General features: G+C 40.7%; 1 protein-coding gene across 1 annotated transcript in view; it reads right to left on the bottom strand.

Annotated features, from left to right (window-relative positions):
* Positions 1-2,452: 2,452 nt before the first annotated feature.
* Positions 2,453-18,690, bottom strand: part of ELOVL2 (ELOVL fatty acid elongase 2) — a 43,949-nt gene continuing 27,711 nt past the window's right edge. The window contains exons 5-9 of the mRNA XM_006769735.2: positions 17,044-17,121; positions 12,515-12,686; positions 9,582-9,706; positions 8,955-9,089; positions 2,453-5,382 (exon numbers count right to left, since the gene is read on the bottom strand). Coding sequence (XP_006769798.1) covers positions 5,257-5,382; positions 8,955-9,089; positions 9,582-9,706; positions 12,515-12,686; positions 17,044-17,121 — 636 coding nt within the window. The 3' untranslated portion in view covers positions 2,453-5,256. The remainder of the gene's footprint in view (positions 5,383-8,954; positions 9,090-9,581; positions 9,707-12,514; positions 12,687-17,043; positions 17,122-18,690) is intronic.

Genomic DNA, 18,690 nt, shown 5'->3' with positions numbered 1-18,690 from the left:
TGGCTCAGTGAATTTTTCAATTAAACATTACTACTTCCAGAATTTATCAAAGCCCCTTGGACTAAGTAGCTTTTTTAAAAAAAAGGCTAGTTGTATATGAAGTATGTTAGGTAGAGTGGTTAAGTCTTTCATATAAATTTGCAACTACTAATATTTGTTACTAGGGTCATAGCCGACAGGAATGTTAAGTTCATTTCCCTCTTAGCATATGACATCAGCCTGGGCAAAACTGTGCAGAGTTTCTCCTTCTGATGTTCAGTGCTCAGGAGTCACAGATTAGGGGTCAGCTAGGTCAATGGCTGAAGGCAAAAGGCTTAGTGGTATCTGGGGCAAATACAAGAGCATAGGCACCATCTCAAGACTGTGTGCCCAGAGCTTGGAGGGCCCCTAGCATGGTTGGGCTTTGCCTGAACACCAAACGGGACTTGGCCTCAGGCTCCGTCATAATGGGTTCCCATGGGTTGCTTCCTATGAGCCATAATGACTGCGTTTACAAACTGCTCAGTGAGCGCGTGGGTTTTAGATTTAGTTGTCCTCCTGGTGTCACTCCAATGTTCCCTCAGCCCAGTTTCCCAAGACAGAACATTGACATACAAATCAATAGCTTTTTTCCCCTCCATGACCGAGTCATGCTCACTGAAGGAAGGTCAAGGGATATCTTAGGCCTTAGGAGACTGTAGTTAGTCTTGGAAGAGTGATTAATTTGTGTGCCCTGGAGTGGAAATCTTCCTTAAATACACGAATGTAATTTAACTTGATTTTGAAGAAAGCCTGCTGAAATAAAAACACATACGGAATTTTTCTTTATATAAAGAAACTATGGAACTTATCTAGGTGAACATTTGTCATGTATAAACAGCTTTTAATTTGCAATGATGGTTATTAGGCCTTGCCATTGAGACATAGAATTTATCTTTTATTCTTAAGCACAAAGTTTTAATGACTCGGTTCCACCCTGTTGAAAATAATGAAAGCCTACTCTGGCCAGGTGGCTCAACTGGTTGGAGTGTCATCCCGACACACCAAGGTTGCAGGTTCGATCTTTGGTCAGGGCGCATACAAGAAGCAACCAATGCATGCATAAAGTGGAACGATGTTTCTCTTTCTTCCTTCCCCTCTTTAAAATCAATAAATTTAAAAAAATAATGAAAGCCCTTTAGGTTAAGAGAAGGCTCTTGAAAATGTCCACTCTTGACTCCCATACCCTAGCTGCCTTTCAGATCGTTAGCATGAAATTTCCCTCTTCGGTGCCACCATCCACTCCCTCTTCCCTCCTGCCTTTCCTTAATATATCCTGCCCACCCTGCCTACTATCCAGGAATTTAAGCAACTTCATAAGCAGACTTTGAACACAGCTTTTATAGCTATTTTTGGATTTGTGTCTTGTTCTCCTTAACATCACATTCAAAACTCTACTCTCTGCATTGACACTGCCAATCTTTGATCCTGCCCACAACCTTGACTTCATTCTCTCCCAAGCTCCACCACAGTCAAGTCTCAGCTCATACCCACTCCTGAATGCCTGTCTAGGCTCTACCCTTGGGCTCCACTATCATACAGTGTTATCTGTGCCTAATACAGTCTCCTTAACCAACCTAGTGCTCCTTCCAGGTTATTCTGTATAGTGGATTGTTTGTTATACCTTTACTAGTAGCCCTGTGCATGAATCCGTGTGCCAGTAGCTCGCTGCCGCCCTCCAGTAGCTCCCCCTACCCACCCCCCATAGCTTGCTGCCCTGTCCCCTCCTGTAGATCACTGCCACCCTCCTGTAGCTCCCCCCACGCCCTCCCCGTCCCCCCTCATAGCTTGCTGCCCTGTCCCCTCCTGTAGATCACTGCCACCCTCCTGTAGCTCCCTCGGCCCACCCCCCTGCTCTTAGCTCTCCACCGCCTGCTTGTAGCCAGTAGCTCTCCAACCTCCTGTAGCTCCCCCCACGCCCTCCCCGTCCCCCCTCATAGCTTGCTGCCCTGTCCCCTCCTGTAGATCACTGCCACCCTCCTGTAGCTCCCTCGGCCCACCCCCCTGCTCACCCCTTATAGCTTGCTGCCCTGCCCCCTCCTGTAGCTCTCTCCACCCACTTGTAGCTCGCTGCCCCACCCTCCTGCTGATCCGTGATCTGGTCCTTATCCGGGTCAGTCGTTAGGCTTCACACGGCATAACGACCATTTGCATATTACATCTTTATTATATCCTCTGCTTATCTAACTGGTCTTAGATTTTTCTTGCGAATGACTACTTTCTGAAATAGTTTAACTTGATGAGTACTATGTAAGGGCAGTAATGTCACATAAAGAAAAGCTCATTGCTTATTGAAACGAAGGAGAAATTAAATGCCTAAAATGAATTGCTAAAATATTACTTTATTGTTTAAAAAATCCTGAAGAATAGGTCATTTGAAATCCCATGCAGACACACATTTTAGCCAGGTAAGAAAAAGCACAATATGCTTTACTTTAGTGTAAAAATCAATTTATTATACAACAATCATACAGAATGCTTTTTATCTATCTACAAAGAAAAATGGCTTCTCCTGCCTCCCTGGACACCCCAATCATGATACTATGTTCTTATGATATAAGTACCTTTAAAAGAAAACAATGAAGTGATAGTCTTATTTTCGAAATAAGGAAGCCCCCCCCACCCCGCCCGAAACATCATGAGATGACATGGAAATATTAGAAAGAACCAGACGGTCTCTTACAAAGTGCTGCTCTGCCTGTCGCAGTGTATGCCATTCTGCCTTAAAATAAAAATACCTTTCCCATGGGAGTGGGGAGGACTTTGTCCCCCAATATGACAAGTAATACAACATATAATTTTGAAGGGAAGAAATGTCTATATGTAATTCCATTAAGTAAATGTTTTATTCTGTTAGTTTAAAAACTGGGTGAATGAACAGATATGCCTATAAGTGTTTTCATTCCTAGAAGAGGAAATTTATTTAGGAAAATCAGTTTTCCATTTTTTTTAAACAGATGACACAGATTTTTAAAAATAGTTTTGTTTTTAGGAAAATCACATTAAAAGTAAACATTGTGTTTTTTTAAAATTGTAACACTTTAATGACTCAATTTTTGTGGCTAAGATTTCATAGCTCTGTGTAATTTAACTGGCCCTTGAATGGTTTAAGGCTACAGGTGTTTCTCAAGCTTTTCTAGGGCTAAAGACCAATGGGAAATATGCATTTTGAAACCTCCAACTAAACTAAGCTTGAAAGTGTCAACTACCCAAGCTCTCCCTTTGATCCGAGAGGTTACCGCACCCTGCCCAGGGAGCGTCTTGGCTGTGTCACTGCTGAACAGTGGCTGCCTCCTTGCTCTGCAGATATGAGAGCACCCAGAACTGCAGCTATGGCAGAATAACAAGCTGAGTATGAATGACCAGTGCTGTCTGCCTTCTCTCATCTTCACCTGGAATGTACTTTGAGAACAGATGTTAGCCCACGTCTGAGACCTAAAACTGAACTTGAGCTCAGTTGCTCAAGGGCTGTCTCCTTAGTCCAACTTGTGCTAGTCAGAGAGGAGCAGTAACAGTCATGCTTGAAGTTAGCCCTTGTTTTAAAATGAGTTTTTAGGAGAGAACAATCTTTAACAAACACAGTTATAATGTGATGGAAGTGGGATTAAGCACCCTGGAGCAAGTCAGTATTAGAAAACTATTTAGAAAAATAAACCTAAGGTAGGCGGGCATCGGCTTGAGATGTCTGTTCAACAGAAATGGGTCAACAAGTAGAGAAGGGAATGTTACAGTCCAACCATTTCCCAGGGACCCTAGTCTAAGCTCAGTCCCTGTCCACCAAGGGCCAGGATCCCAAGTGGGTAGTTTACATGAAAGAGAAGATAGAAAAGTCAGCACGATGTCAGTGTACAATGTCAGTCCAAAAGTTAGTGCGTTTATTTTTTAAACAGGAAAAACACTTTAAAAACTAGAGCTCAGAAAAAAAAGGAAGAAAAATAAAAAGGCCAAAAAGGGCAGCAAGGCACTCCCAGACAGGCTGGAGTGCGCTGGGGCAATGGTGACAATGCCTTCCTGGTGTAGGGGATAACAACACGTTCACAGAGTATAGATCATCATCAAGTCTCCAGAAAATACCCCGTTTCCGTTCTTGTTCAATGTGACAGTGAGTAACTGCCCACACTGGAGCAGGACGGAACTGTCCAGTAACGACTTCTGTGCTTTTGTGCCAGGTTCTTGGTCCGGATTGCATTGCAGAGCCGGGAAAGGAGGGCTGAGTTTGCCAAATCGGCACTTTTTGGCCTGGCTCTTTACCAGCCCATGGCTCAGTGTTGAAATCTTTCTATCATCCTCCGATTCTTAGTTACCATTTTTAAAAATTTAACCTGCATAAGACTGATAGCAGGTATTAAGGAATAATATTCACAAACGGGTTCAATGTCTCTTCCCCCCAGAGCTCTGAGTCCTGATGTATGTATGGCCCAGTGGCGTATCCTTCTAAGAAAAGGGCAGACTGGACGTGAGTCCTTGCTCAGAAAGCAACAGGCAGCCAGGTTTAGCTCCTGCTTTTGAACACTGAACACTGTGTCTGTCTATATCCTTACCGAGGCAACTTAACATGAGAGGTAGACACGAATAATCAAGGAAACCAAATTAAAACTGAGGAACAACTATTCAAAGCCCTGAGCTATGAGGATTTGGCAGAGGATTTTTTTCTCAAGTTTCATTACCACATCACTATGTTGAAAGTTAGGAGTGGCTGTGGGAATCTGACAGACACAGCCTAAAAGTTTTGTTAGATTTTCCATTTATAATCCTCTTTTAATATCTTCTGGGGTTGACCCCTAAAGGAACAGAGGGACTAATTCCTTTATGCACTGACAATTATTGCTTCATGTAGATTAGAACACACCCTGTATCTGGGAGAGAACTAACATTTTTTTAAAAACATTTTCATGAGAACAAACTGTTAACTTTTTATTTGAAGGCCTGCTGTGACAAACAGTGCCCTGCTCTCTGGCTCTGTGTGAGGCAGCTGTAAGAGCTCCTGTGAGGGGCAGGCCTGGGGGAGGAGAGAAGGGGCGCCAGTGGGAGGGCTGCAGAGCTCACCTCAATGCTGACAGAAGCACTCAATTAAGAGATTAACCTCATAGCAAGATATTAATACATTCTGGGTACAAATGATTTATAAACGCAAAGAAAGTTAGTGTATGCTAAAGCATATATAATGTTCAATTCAGTCCTTGCCTGAGAGCAAGCGGATCTGTTAGGCCATTATATATGCTGTGTCTGTTGCTGATATTACTGTGCCTTCTTGTTCATCACTCCATTAGCTGCAGTGAAGTAGGCTTTGGAGAATCCATTCTTCACTTCTTTCCCTGCTGGTAACTCTTCCGTCTCTTTCTTCATTGGCTTTTTTCGGTATGTCTGTAGGATGTGTACATTTTGAAGAGAAAAGGAAAAGAAAAAGGAGTCTTTAATAAGATGTCTATAGTGGCATATAGTCTAAAAGAGTGTATGATTTCTTGGGTACTGGACTTTGTAATAAGAATTCTATCTTTACTATGACAATTTTAAAGCTTCTGGATCTACAGTAGCAGGGACATAAGGTAGTGACAGCTCAGGAGTGCTGAGCTTCCCTGGGGTGTGGGCAGCCCAGACAGCCTGCCTAGGGATGAGGAGCAGCAAGTGGTGGCGCTGCAGCTGTAAGAAAGGGCCCAGGAACAAATGTGGGGACTATGTGAAGCTGTGAGAAACAGAGGGCTTATATTCTGCATGAAATGACTTTATGCATCAGTCAAAATCCATAGAATGTACAACACAAAGAGGGAATGTAAACCCTGGACTATTCTATCTAATAAAGAGGGAATATGCTAATTGACCCTCACACTGTCACAAAGATGGTGACACCCACAGTCAATAAGGAGGAAATATGCTAATTGACTGCCCCGCCCTCAAAGATGGTGGTGCCTACAGCCAATAAGGAGGAAATATGCTAATTGACTGACACGCCCTCAAAGATGGCCGGACCCACAGCCACAAGATGGTGTGCCCAGTCCCCTCAGCCCTCCCAGCTGCCCAGGGCCACCCGAGGCGCAGGTAACCAGGGCCACCTGAGGTGCAGGTAACCAGGGCTGGCCGAGGCTTGCGCTGCTGGCAGCAGTGGCAGCAGCAGAGGTGTGATGGGGCGTCGCCTTCCCCTGATCGCTGGGTCACCTCCCACCCCTGTCGGCTCCCAGACTGTGAGAAGGGATATATATCTTAATATCTTCTGAGGGACCCCGGCTCTAGTGCATGAATTTTCATGCACCGGGCCTCTAGTAGTTAATAATGTATCAATATTGGCTCATCAATTGTAACAAATGCAACATGATACTAAATGTTAATAGGGGGAACTAAAGGGGTAGAGGGGGCACGTGGGAATTCCGTACTATCTGCTCAGTTCTATAACCCTAAAACTACTAAAAATAAGTCTATCAATTATTTTTTTAAAAAGATTTTGGTTAAAAATAAAAATAGGGTGAAAACAGGGCATTTGTATGAATTCTAATGAAAGGTTGTTTCTTTCACTTTATGAGCATAGTATTTATGTATTATGGGATTAGCATTTAATTTATTCTGCATTAGTTGCTTACACAGAAAGCATATATATATTTAATTGAGGTATAATTGATATACATTATCTTAGTTTATAGGTGTACAACATGATTCGATATTTGTATATATTGCGAAATTATCACCACAATAAGTCTAGTTCACATCTATCACCACACAACTTTTTTCTTGTTATGAGAACATATATTTTTTTAAATCCTCACCTGAGGATATTTTTTCCATTGCTTTTTAGAGAGTGGAAGGGAGGGATGGAGGGTGAAGGAGGGAGGGAGGGAGGGAGGGAGAGAGAGAGAGAGAAGAAACACATTGATTGGTTGCCTCCTGCAAGCACCCTGATCGAAACTGCAACTGAGGTATGTGCCCTTGACCAGGAATCGAAACCAAGACCTTTTGGTGCTCAGGCCAACACTCTAATCACTAAGCAACACTGGCCAAGGCCTGTGATGAGAGCTTTTAAGATCTACTATCTTAGCAACTTACAAATATGCAACACAGTATTATTAACTATAGTCACCATGCTATACATCACATCCCCATGACTTAAGGACATAATTAAACAAAAATACAATTCAAGTGAAAAGTACTGTTATTTTAAAGTACTAGTACCTGGGACTTTGCTTAATTTGGGTTTTGGCATATCTTTGCTATTCTGACAAAATATCTAATCTCATCTCATTTTTATCTTTTTATTTTTTAAAACAATGGTATTAGGGTTAAGACTAAAAAAAATATACTCAACTTTAAAAGACTAAGATTCAATTAAATCAAGTAGAGTTAAAGCTCTGAGTGCCATTGGCGACCCCTGCTGGGCTATGTGCTTCTCTTCAAGTTTCAACATTCAGCCCCTTACTCCACCCCCCCTCCCACCCCCCATGGCTTTGTTTGGTTCTATCAATGCCTATTTCTTAAGAAATTCTCAAAGGAAACTTTTATCTCTTATAACAGACAAAGCCTAGCCAGTCTACTTTCAGAAACACAAGAGCTGAAAAACTGTCCAAAGTTCAGTTCCCACAGTTGTACTTTGTATAAAACACTACGGGTTGACTTTCAGCAAATGCAAATTAAAAAATCAGGAAACACTTGTATGTCTGAAGAAGAAGAAAATACAGCTGAATACAATTTCAAAAGTACTGTTTTGAATATAAATGTATGTTCTCATTTTTTTTTCATGAAGTTTTCTATTTCTCCAGCCCACAAAGGAGAGCAAATTAAACCTAAACCAGTCCGGCCAGTGTGTCTGAGTGGTTGAGTGTGGACCTATAAATCAGGAGGTCACAGTTGGATTCCCCATCAGGGCACATGCCTGGATAGTGGGCTCAATCCCAGCAGGGGGTGTGCAGGAGGCAGCCAAACAATGATTGTCATTACTGATGTTTCTATTTCTCTCTCCCTATCCCTTCCTCTCTGAAATAAAAATATGTTGAAAAAATAAAAAAAAACACAAACCTACAACCACCTGAGTCCTGTACGGTTACCACTTTATCAGTTCTTGTATCACAGAGTTGCTTTGAAATTGCATTTTGAAGCTCTTCTCCCTTTAAATTGTTAATTAAAAAGAAAATAACACTTGTCCTGCCTGGGTAGCTCAGTTGGATGGAGCGTCATCTGTGGACCGGGTGACAGTTCTGTGTACACAAGGTCGACGGTTCTATTCCTGGTCAGGGCACATACCTAGGTTGTGGGTCTGTCCTGGTTGGGATGTTTATTGAAGCAACCAATCGATGTTTCTTTCATATCAATGCATCTCTCTCTCTCTGTGTCTCTCTCCCTCTCCTCTCTCTCTCTCTCCCTCTTCTTCTCTCTCTTAAAAAAAATCAGTAAAAAACAAAAACATATCCTCAGGTGAAGATTAAAAAAAAAGAAAAAATGATACTCAAAAAAAGTCAATGTGACCTTTGCATACTTGTTGCCTGAAAATAATGCTTTCCAAGGGAATAGTGAGTCTATACATCACAGTAGCTGATATGGAAACAATTTTTTAATATTAAACTCATTTAGCCCATGATTTTCTTCATTCACATAAATTTCCTGGATCCGTCTTACTGTATACAGTGTTTAACTTTTTGACTTCAGGCTTTGGTAGCACTGTGCAACTGTAGGATACAAATGCCTAATATCTGATAAAACTATATGTATACATTGAAAAATGTCTACAGAATGCCCACTCAACTGACACTGGATAAGTTATTCTCTGAGGAGGACTTCCTTTGTTGGGAGAGCAGTTAGGGATGCAAGTTTCATTTTCACTTTGTGCATCTCTGTTATTTGAATTTATAAACAAACATGTGCTACTATAATATTTAATCAGTAAAATGAAACAAATATACAATGTAGAGGTGCACAGTCTCTTATGTTTTACCACTGAACATTTACATTTAACTTACCTGGAAATAAAAATTTAAGAACAGGATGACTAGTGTAAGCATGTAAGAAGATTGGAAGATCAGACACCCGAAGGGGAAGCCACAGGGTTTCACAACAGCACTCATGGTGTGGGTGATGGTGAGCACGAACTGCACCTGGGAAGGGCAGGAAGGGCACCATGTGAGGGAACCAGCCGAGCCACACACGGACTGCTGTGAAGTTTTGTACATCTAGAGATCAATTACTTTGACTCCTTAAACTGTGTAAGAATAAAACAAAAAACCGCTAAAGCAGCCTGCTAGCCTATCCAGAAATGTTATTAGTAAGTAACTATAATTGCTCACTTAATTGCTCATTACTTTTCTCATGGAAAAGTAGCAGCTGAAATGATTTAACAACATTAATTTTAAAAGTATTGTCTATATTTCAAAGCAAGGAATAAGCTAATGACATACGCAAAGGACGTTTTAGCTTGCAAGGTTTCATTCTTAATAGGCCCTCTTTAGAGAAAAATAGGCATCTCTATCACCTGTGGCAAAGCCGCTGACTTCTAGGAAGGCCGGGATTGCTGTGACCTTTCCCCAAGCCAAGCGAATATGTAGGAACTTCACATGGAGAAGAGCTGAAAGGAGGGACGGAGGACATACCAGTTGAGCCTGTGTGAGGTATTTCTTCCACCACAGATACTTGTGCATCGACGGAAACACAGACAGTCCGTAGTAGGAATACATAAGAATGTGGATAAAACTGTTCAGAGTGGGTCCAAAGAAACCTATGAAAGTACCACACAGGAATTACTGCTCTTCCGGAAAGTAGGACTGTTCATTCTTTGTCAAGTGAGATCCTTCCTGCTCATCATGAAGATGAGTAACAATATGACACTAACATTCACACTGACAAACTCCCTGATTACTGTGCCATCACTCCAGGATTCAGCAAGTCACCTAATAGGACTAAACTGCATAGTGCTTAGAGTGCCAACCAAACTGGTAATTCCTGTTGTGCAAAGGTTTTACTGTCCCTTTAATTCATTGCTGTCAGCTAATCAGGGAGAAAAAAAAAATGTTAGCTTAAAGCCAATGACAGAAGTATCTGCTTTAGCTAAATCTTCGATGAGCCATTCTGATTGTAGACAGAGAGCCTTCAGCCCTGGCCGATTTGGCCTAAGACTGAAACATCAGCGGGTTTGATTCCCAGTCAAGGGCACATACCTCGGTTGCAGGCTCCATCCCTGGCCCTGGTCCAGGGCACTTGTGGGAGGCAAGGGAGGCAATCAATCAATTGTCTCTCTCACCTCTCACTCTCTCTCTCTCTCTCTTCCCCCTTCTCCCTTCTCTCTCTATAAAAAAAAAAATCAATGGAAAAATGTCCTGGGGTAAGGATAAAAAAAAGAAAAGAAAGAGAGCCTTCAGGACATGGTTGAAGAGGCTGCTCAAGAATCAAGGAAAATGTGTTGCTCTTCATAATTAAGTTAATAAAATCTACCTGAAAGGAACCTAGGAACCAGGAGATGCTGGGGAAGGTGAGCGAATATAGGGGAGGAAGAAGAGCCAGCAGGATGAGGAAAGGCTGGGACTAAGGAGAGATGGGTCAACTCATGGACTAAAGGACAAAGACTATGTAAAATCCGATTTTAGGGCATCTGCTGTGCTAGCTGTGCTGAAGCACTCCCCAGCCCCTGCCACAATCTTCACGACATCCTCCTACACTGCCACCAGCATGGTGAATGGTGTTTCAGGACACCAAGGGAAAGGAACAGTTCTATGTTGGTCAAATAAGGGTCAAAAGGATATAGCTGTAAGAGGGAAGATGTCAGAAGGGATTATTTGCTGGAAACAGGGAACTCACTATTTATTATGAGGCTTAACTCAATCAATATGTGTACAGTGCTTACTAGTGTTCACTTTGGGCTGGGTACTGTTCTGTGTGTGAGCTTGGGGTCCAGAGGGCTGGTCTGCGAGCCATCAATCCTATTTAAAGATACTGTGGAGCTACACGACCCCCTATTAGCTAAGTTCCCTTGGATATGCTACTTTGTAAATTTTTATTTTTCTCACCTGGAAAATGGGTATAATAATAATTATCTCTTAAGATTTGTGGTAGGACTGAGATGTTATAATACTATATAAACTAAAAGGCACTGGTTAATTAATTTAAATTCTCTAGCTTGGTTTCCCAGTCCTGGGTTAGAGATCTGGATAGATAAATGCAAAGCAACGAGTAAGGAACAAGAGGAGTAACACCATGCATCTAGTGTGTCCTTAAGAAACACTGGCTGGAATAACTTGGTAGGGCACTTGAATTATACGAAAACACAAATATAGTTTCAGAGTACCAGGTATTCTGAGTTATATTAGTGATATTTTTTAGCCACCTGAGTTTTCATTTTCGTCAATTAAAAATTTGTTGCTGCTTATAATTTTTATAATATTCTAGAATGAAGAGAAATTGTCTCACACATAGTATTTTATTCATAGGAATTCTATGTCTTTATACAGTGATTATTTGAGACTCGCTTTATATGCTTAGTGATTTGTAACAAAACTACTGACAATCATACAAATAACTCGACCACTGTCCTTTGGTGTTGATTATAGTCTATATATTGATTACAGTGTAAGTCAATTATGGTCTTAATCACTGAACTCAAGAAACCAGATTCTGTCAGGCTAGGAGAGGTGGGACAGCATCTCTCTCTGCCCATGGCACCCCAGCAACTCGCTTCTTCAGACTGTGGGGTGAGTTTGCATGTTCACAGTCACTGATGTAGCCCAAATATCCTTGGTGTTTTAAAAATTTCATCTCCACAAGATCCTAATTCCTAGCACAAGATAATTTTGACTTAAGTTTTAGCAATTCTGATTTTTCATAGAATATCCTTTAATTCTTGGGTATAAGACAATATCAGATAGAAAGTACTGCTCTCTCTAGCCCAGGTTTCTCTAACTGCAGGTCATAACCAACCCATTAGTAAGTCAATGCAGTAAGATTGTCACCAACTTTTTGAAAAAGTGAAATAGAATTTGAAATAAAGGGACAGAGCCAGGCTAAATATTGTCTCATGAAATTTTTGTTTCATTCAAAATATATAGATATGAATGAGTGTGTAAAACATATTATTGCAGTTCTTAGTAAACAAAACAAGCCAATACTCTGGTGGGTCAGCAACGTGACTTTCGTTTTCTCAGAATGGAAAAACAAGACCTAAAAGCTGAAATGACTCAATCTATACCACGTATAGATTGAGGTGATGAAAGGTGCCACATTTCCTAGTATTTCTTCAGCCCCGGGTATGGGAGTAAAACTGCTCCAGCCAAGATATGTGCTTCTGGCCATTGGGCATTTGGTGCACGAAAAAGAAAACATTTTTAAAATTTAAGGTAACACTCAGACTTTGCCAGTATCAGAGACCAGAAACGAAGGGCCACTGGCAAACATGAGCTTCGCTGTGTGACAAAGCGGGCTATGCCACGGCCCCTCGTCCTCTCCTGACCTGCACGCAATGCTCAACACAGGAGACACGCTAGAGGCCTTGCAAGATCCATTACACAGAACTGAAAAAGTTAACAAAATCACTTACTTTGCCCACAAGGTATCCAGTTCAAAACACACCACCAGATGTTAAACATAGAGGCATGATGATATACATGAAGAAAAGTAATCTGACTGGTTTTTTTCCGCAAAACAAAGAAAATCGTGTCCAGGAACTCTATTAATTTGGAGAAGTAGTACCACCACAACACCTTGGCTACCTGTAAAAAATTTAAATGGGAAAAATAAAAGGTGAGCAATGAAAACGTGCCCGTGCTGCCCTCCCGCTCAGCATTCTGTGTCCTGCGCCCCACAGCATGCATTTCTGTCAGACTACCGAGAGAGCGTCTGCCTGGCGTCTCTGCCTCCATAGTTCCTTATTCCCAGCATTCCAACCTACGCTAGTATTATCTTTCCAAAATACGTGTCTGATCAAGCTACTCCCCTGCACCTACAGAACCAATGCATACTCCTCTTTTTTAAAAAAATATATTTTATTGATTTTTTACAGAGAGGAAGGGAGAGGGATAGAGAGTTAGAAACATCGATGAGAGAGAAACATCAATCAGCTGCCTCCTGCACACCCACTACTGGGGATTTGCCCACAACCAAGGTACATGCCCTTGACCGGAATCGAATCTGGGACCCTTCAGTCTGCAGGCCGTCGCTCTAGCCACTGAGCCAAACCGGATAGGGCTGCATACTCCTCTTAAAACCACCCTTCTCTGGAGCTCTATCTTTTTCCTTTCTCAGGCTGAATCAACTGCTTCTTCATGTATATTCCCCCACTATTTTATGCCTCTTTTAATAATCACATAAAGTGTAGTCAATGTTATGAATCTATCTTTCCCAAAAGACTGCCAATCACTTGAAGACAGAGACTGTCTTGCCTTGCTCAGGGCCTCACACTCAACAGATCACTACTGTTGGTTACGCTAGATTTCACTTGTTATCTATTCCTCTAATGTACATATAGTGTCTCCTAACATTATACTACCCGGGAGCAGTCCATGACTACTCCTTCCTTGCCTCTTCCTTAAACTAAAAGGTTCAAAATAAAGATGCTTTTCTTCCTCACTAGCAGTAGGTCGTGAGCATCACTTCCCTTCCCTCTGAGCCCCTCAGCGCTCACATGCCAACATGAGAGGAGACGCTATATAACAGGAACTTTGAAATTAGGATATATGCTATCTATTCTCAGGAAGATAAGGTGCAGTGGCTTCTTATGTTTGAGGTAACAATAAATCTTCAAAATAGTAATCCAAAAAAATTAAACCATAAATATAAATAATACATACATGCAACAATGACCTTTGGAGGACTGTAAAATATCCCAATGTGTACTGGTCTGTGATGAGATATCAGAAATAACATGGGTGTAGAGATATCGATATATCTTCCTTTTTTCTTTTTTGCATTTTTGCTTTGAAGGTGCTTTAAAAATGTACATGTTAAAGATTTTAATTAAAAGGATTTCCACCATCTCCCTCATTAATAACCCGTGTTTTTTATTATGGAAATTTTCAAACATTCACAAGTGCAGGGAGAACAAGTATAATAAAATTTGTGGCATCTATCACTGAATTTCAATATGATTCCAAATTTGTTGAATCAATTCTATTTCCCACCACTTTTTTTTCGGGGGGGGGGGAGGCGGGGATGAGTGCAGTATATAAGAAAATTCAAAGTATTATTTTATCTATAGAAACTACTAATAGTGAGTTTTTTAGACATAACCACAGTGACATTATCTAATAAAATTAATATTTCCTTACTATCTCCTAATAGCCTTGTCCATGTTCAAACCTATCTCAAAAATGTCTCTTTATAAATGATCTGTTTAAATCAGGGTCCAAACAAGGCCCAGCTGCATTTGTTTGCTATGGTTCTTAAGTCTCTTCTAACCAATCACTCTCCCTTTCCTTGCTCCCCCCTTTTCTTTCATGTCTTTTATTCTTTAAAAAGTTAGATCAGCTGTTGTAGAGAATTCTAATAATATTATTATGGATTTGGATGACTGTTTTTTCCTGGTGTTATTTAACCTGTTTCTCCATCCCCCACATTTTCTGTAACTAGCGCTTAGAGGTTTGACTGGACTCAGGTTAAGTTGGGGGCAAGATTCCTTCAAAGGTGGTTCTGTAAACTTCCTATCACATCAAGAGGGACATTATTTCTTTTTTTTCTCTCTCTCTTTTTTAAAGTTTGTTCTTATTTATTACTCTTAGAAAATCCCATTTTTGACTGGACTCTGCCTTAGAGATAGAAGCTCTCAGAGAAGGTAGCCCATTGCATGCCTCTTGACAATCTGTTCCTGGAGTTTTTCTTTGGCCTCCTTCACTCGCTTGGCCAGAAGTTTAGCATATTCTGCAGCCTCTTATTTTTCTTAGTACATTGTTTCTTCAGAGCCGACGTTTATGTTGAAGGACACGTGGGGTAACAGGACACTGAATCTCGGGTGCTTTGGTCTGAGGTTTCTAACCTTCTTTCTCACAACATATTGGTTGTGACATCATCTTCCTCAGAGAGACTGAAAAGCCTGCAGATTCCACTAGCTCTTTTGGGCCCCAGGCGATGAGGCACAGTAGTATCAGAACAACCAGGAATAAATCTTTCTCCAGGAATCTCTCTCTTGGTCATGTTTTATGATGATCAAGTTGAGAACTCAGATTGGCACCCATAAGGCAACCCTGAACAGATCTTTTTTTGCCAGCAGACATGGCCAAAAGACACCTGCTTAAAGGGGAAACCTTGTTTTTTCATTCCCACCACTAATTCACACCACATAGCCCTTCCATTCTTCATCCAGAGTGTCAGCAGCAACTCCTGTGGCCATACGCTTCTGAGTTTGTGTTCAACGTCCACCTCAATGAGTCTCTGATAGCCAGATGCTGGAAAAGAGGTGTTTAGCTTTATCTTGAAGCAGCGACTGCCTCTGAAGTCCACGAAAAAGAGGGGCATCATTTCTGGTACTCCTGTACAGTGTACTCCTGTACAGTGAGTTCAGGTGTTAACAGCCTAATCCAATCCTTACAAAGTTTCCATTCAACTTTCACCCAACAGTTTTATCATTTCCTCATCACTGCTGTCTAGATCCATGACTTCAGGAGGTATTCCAAATTGATGATTTCAATTCTCTTGCTCCTCATGCCTTTGCTCTTCTAGGAAGAACTCTTCCCCTTTGGAGATGCACACATGAAAGGCAAGAAAACTTTTGATTCTTTCCCTTTAATTTTTTTTCTACAATGAGTTGGTGTTTTGCAACCTTCAAAAAACAATGAGGGTTTTTTAGCATCATTTTAAGCTTGTGGTTTTTAAAACAAATTTAATATGTTTCAATCCTCTGCAGTCGGTGTTCCTTTGGATACTAACCCAGCCCACATTCAGCAGAGGGAGTCCTGTCCAGGAGGCGCCTGGATCTTTGGTCGACCAGCAGCCTTGGCCATTCCCTGGCTCTCCGCCATGAGAGCTCCTGGATTCTCCCCATACACAGTTCCCACCCAACCCAAAAGCTGTCCGATTCGCGAAGAACCTATCCCTTCCGGTGGGAAAGGATAGTATTTACAGAACACAATCTGGGGAGTCTCTGCTCATTGTTCCTCACAGACTAACTAGGCCTTTTCTACAGAAAAATAAAAACATGTTTGTTTTAGAAAGAATCAAGTTAGTTCTGATAGTTCCAATTTGAATCTATGATTATGGTGTTTCATTTAAATTTCTTACTGATCTCTCCTTTCTCTTATGTTTAAATATTAGTTGTAATGATATTAACATTATTGTATAATTACTTTATCCTACTGTGTACCTCAAAAAAGCAATACCAATATTTTTATTAATAGCCATAAAAAATTACTGAATACTGATAAGATATATCTCACTAGTGATGCCCAGTCAAAACACTGGATTTTAATGTTACTTGAAATAATTCTTCTTTGGCTGATTATGTCACCAACTTAATATATGGTATATTCATTTATTTTATTTTATTTCCAAATAAAATTTGGGAAGTTTCTTTTGGGAAGCTGCCCTGCTTTTTTATTTTTTTAGATTTAATTTTCTTTCATAATTATGTAAAACAGTTAATGGTTCCAAAGTCAAATGTAAGACAACGCACATTAAGAGAAGTCCAGCTTCTATCTTGTCCCCTCTTCATTGTTCCCTGTCCCAAAGGAAACCACTTTGTTCGCTTTTGGTTTATTCTGCCATTGTTTCCTTTAAAGACATGAGCAATACACACATGTATTCATATCATTGCTTGCACAAAAGGTACTACGCTGTAAACAAGGGCTACACAGGCTGCTTCTCTTCATGTAGCCATACCCTGGAGGAGGTTCTGTAACCCTGCAGAGACCCCCTCACTCCATGATGAAAGAGGTCCATTGCGCGGGCATAGCACAATGTGTTCAGTCTGTCTCCCACGGCTGGCCATTTGAAAAGCATTTTTGCTACCAAACATTTCTATTAGAACAGGCGTTCCTTTCTCATCTACCCCAGCCCCCATCCTCATAGCTACGAGGAGGGAGCCTTCTGTTCTTTTCAGCAAGAAAGGTTACAGGTGGCGAGTTGCTCCTCATGACTCACCCGGACATCGGCTTCCCCTGCACTGGCAAGATCCTGACACTGCAGGTTGTAGCCTCCTTCCCAACTGGAGAGAATAAGCTGCCAAAGAAACAAGAAAGGTGAGGGATCAACACAGGAATTTGGATAAAAACAATTTCCCATTCATGTTCCTAGTTGGCATCTACTTAAGGTTTGAGTAAAACTTCCCAGAACTTGACTTTGCTTTAGATCCTGTCCTTAAACACTTATTGTCAAAGGGTTTAATTCTTGCTGTGAACTGATACCAATGGTTACAGTCCTTACAGAAGTTAATGTAATTTACTTCTAACATTTTTTCTTTTTAAATTAAATCTAAAAAAGAAACAGAATTTAGCTATCATTTGAGTAAAAAAATATTTTGTGTAAGCAATTACCTGGTCATATATTTCCACAAATGAAATGTAGAATTAAATGTAAATAAATGTGAGGAAACTACACCATAATTTTAATAATACTCTATATCGGTATAGAGTTTTTATCTTAATTGATCATCTCAATAATTTTATGAAGTATGTATTTAGTATCATTTGACAGATATGAAAACCAGGGCTCAGAAGAGTTCTTATGCCACTTCTTCATTAATCTATGCTACATGGTAATCAAGCATTTGTGTGACTATAATTGATTAATGCCCATATTCCCCTAGCTCAAAATAAAAAAGCTCCATGAAATCTATGCTTTTTTTTCATTCATCTTTGTATCTATAGTCTGCTATTCAATGCCTACCACATAAAAAATCCTCAGTAAATACACAAGTAAATTACATAACTAGAAAGTAGAACAATGGTTGGAATTCAGGCCTTTTAATTCCTTATCTAGTGTTCTTTCCACAAAAAAGGTTTTTTATTCTTTGTGGAAAATTCTACAGAAGAGGTTTTCTCCCTTCTTTCCACTATTACCAAAGAAAGTTGAAATTCTAAAATATTGCCCTAACCGGTTTGGCTCAGTGGATAGAGTGCCGGCCTGTGGACTGAAGGGTCCCAGTTTGATTCCGGTGAGGGCATGTACCTTGGTTGTGGGCACATCCCCAGTAGGAGGTGTGCAGGAGGCAGCTAATCGATGTTTCTCTCATCGATGTTTTCTAACTCTCTATCCCTTTCCCTTCCTCTCTGTGAAAAATCAATAAAATATATATTTTCAATAAAAAAATTCTAAAATATAAGGCATTTGGCTTTGATTTACACAACGTATTATATACAAAAGCTTTCTCTTTGCTGCTTATTAGAAATGTGTAAAGGCAGAGAATTGTCAAACTATATACACAGAGCAGGAGGGACAAAATGTTAATGAACTGAATATTTAAAAGAGATGAGCACTAAAAACACACACACACACATATATATATACATACACACACATATATATATATATCCTATCTAATAAAAGAGAAACATGGTAATTAGCGTACAACTGCTACCCTTCCCATTGGCTAATCAGGGCAATATGCAAATTAACTGCCAGCCAAGATGGTGGCTGGCAGCCAGGCAGCTTGAAACTAACATGAGGCTTGCTTGCTTCAGTGACAGAGGACTCCAACGTTCCCCGCCTGCCGCTGCAGGCCTCTGAGCTGCAAGCAACTATGTAACAAACATAGACGCTAAACAAAACCCCAGAAACCTGTTTTAGTCC

This window comes from Myotis davidii, unplaced genomic scaffold (genome assembly GCF_000327345.1).
Source record: "Myotis davidii unplaced genomic scaffold, ASM32734v1 scaffold62, whole genome shotgun sequence".
Lineage (NCBI taxonomy): Eukaryota > Metazoa > Chordata > Mammalia > Chiroptera > Vespertilionidae > Myotis > Myotis davidii.
This window is presented reverse-complemented; position numbering and strand designations above follow the sequence as displayed.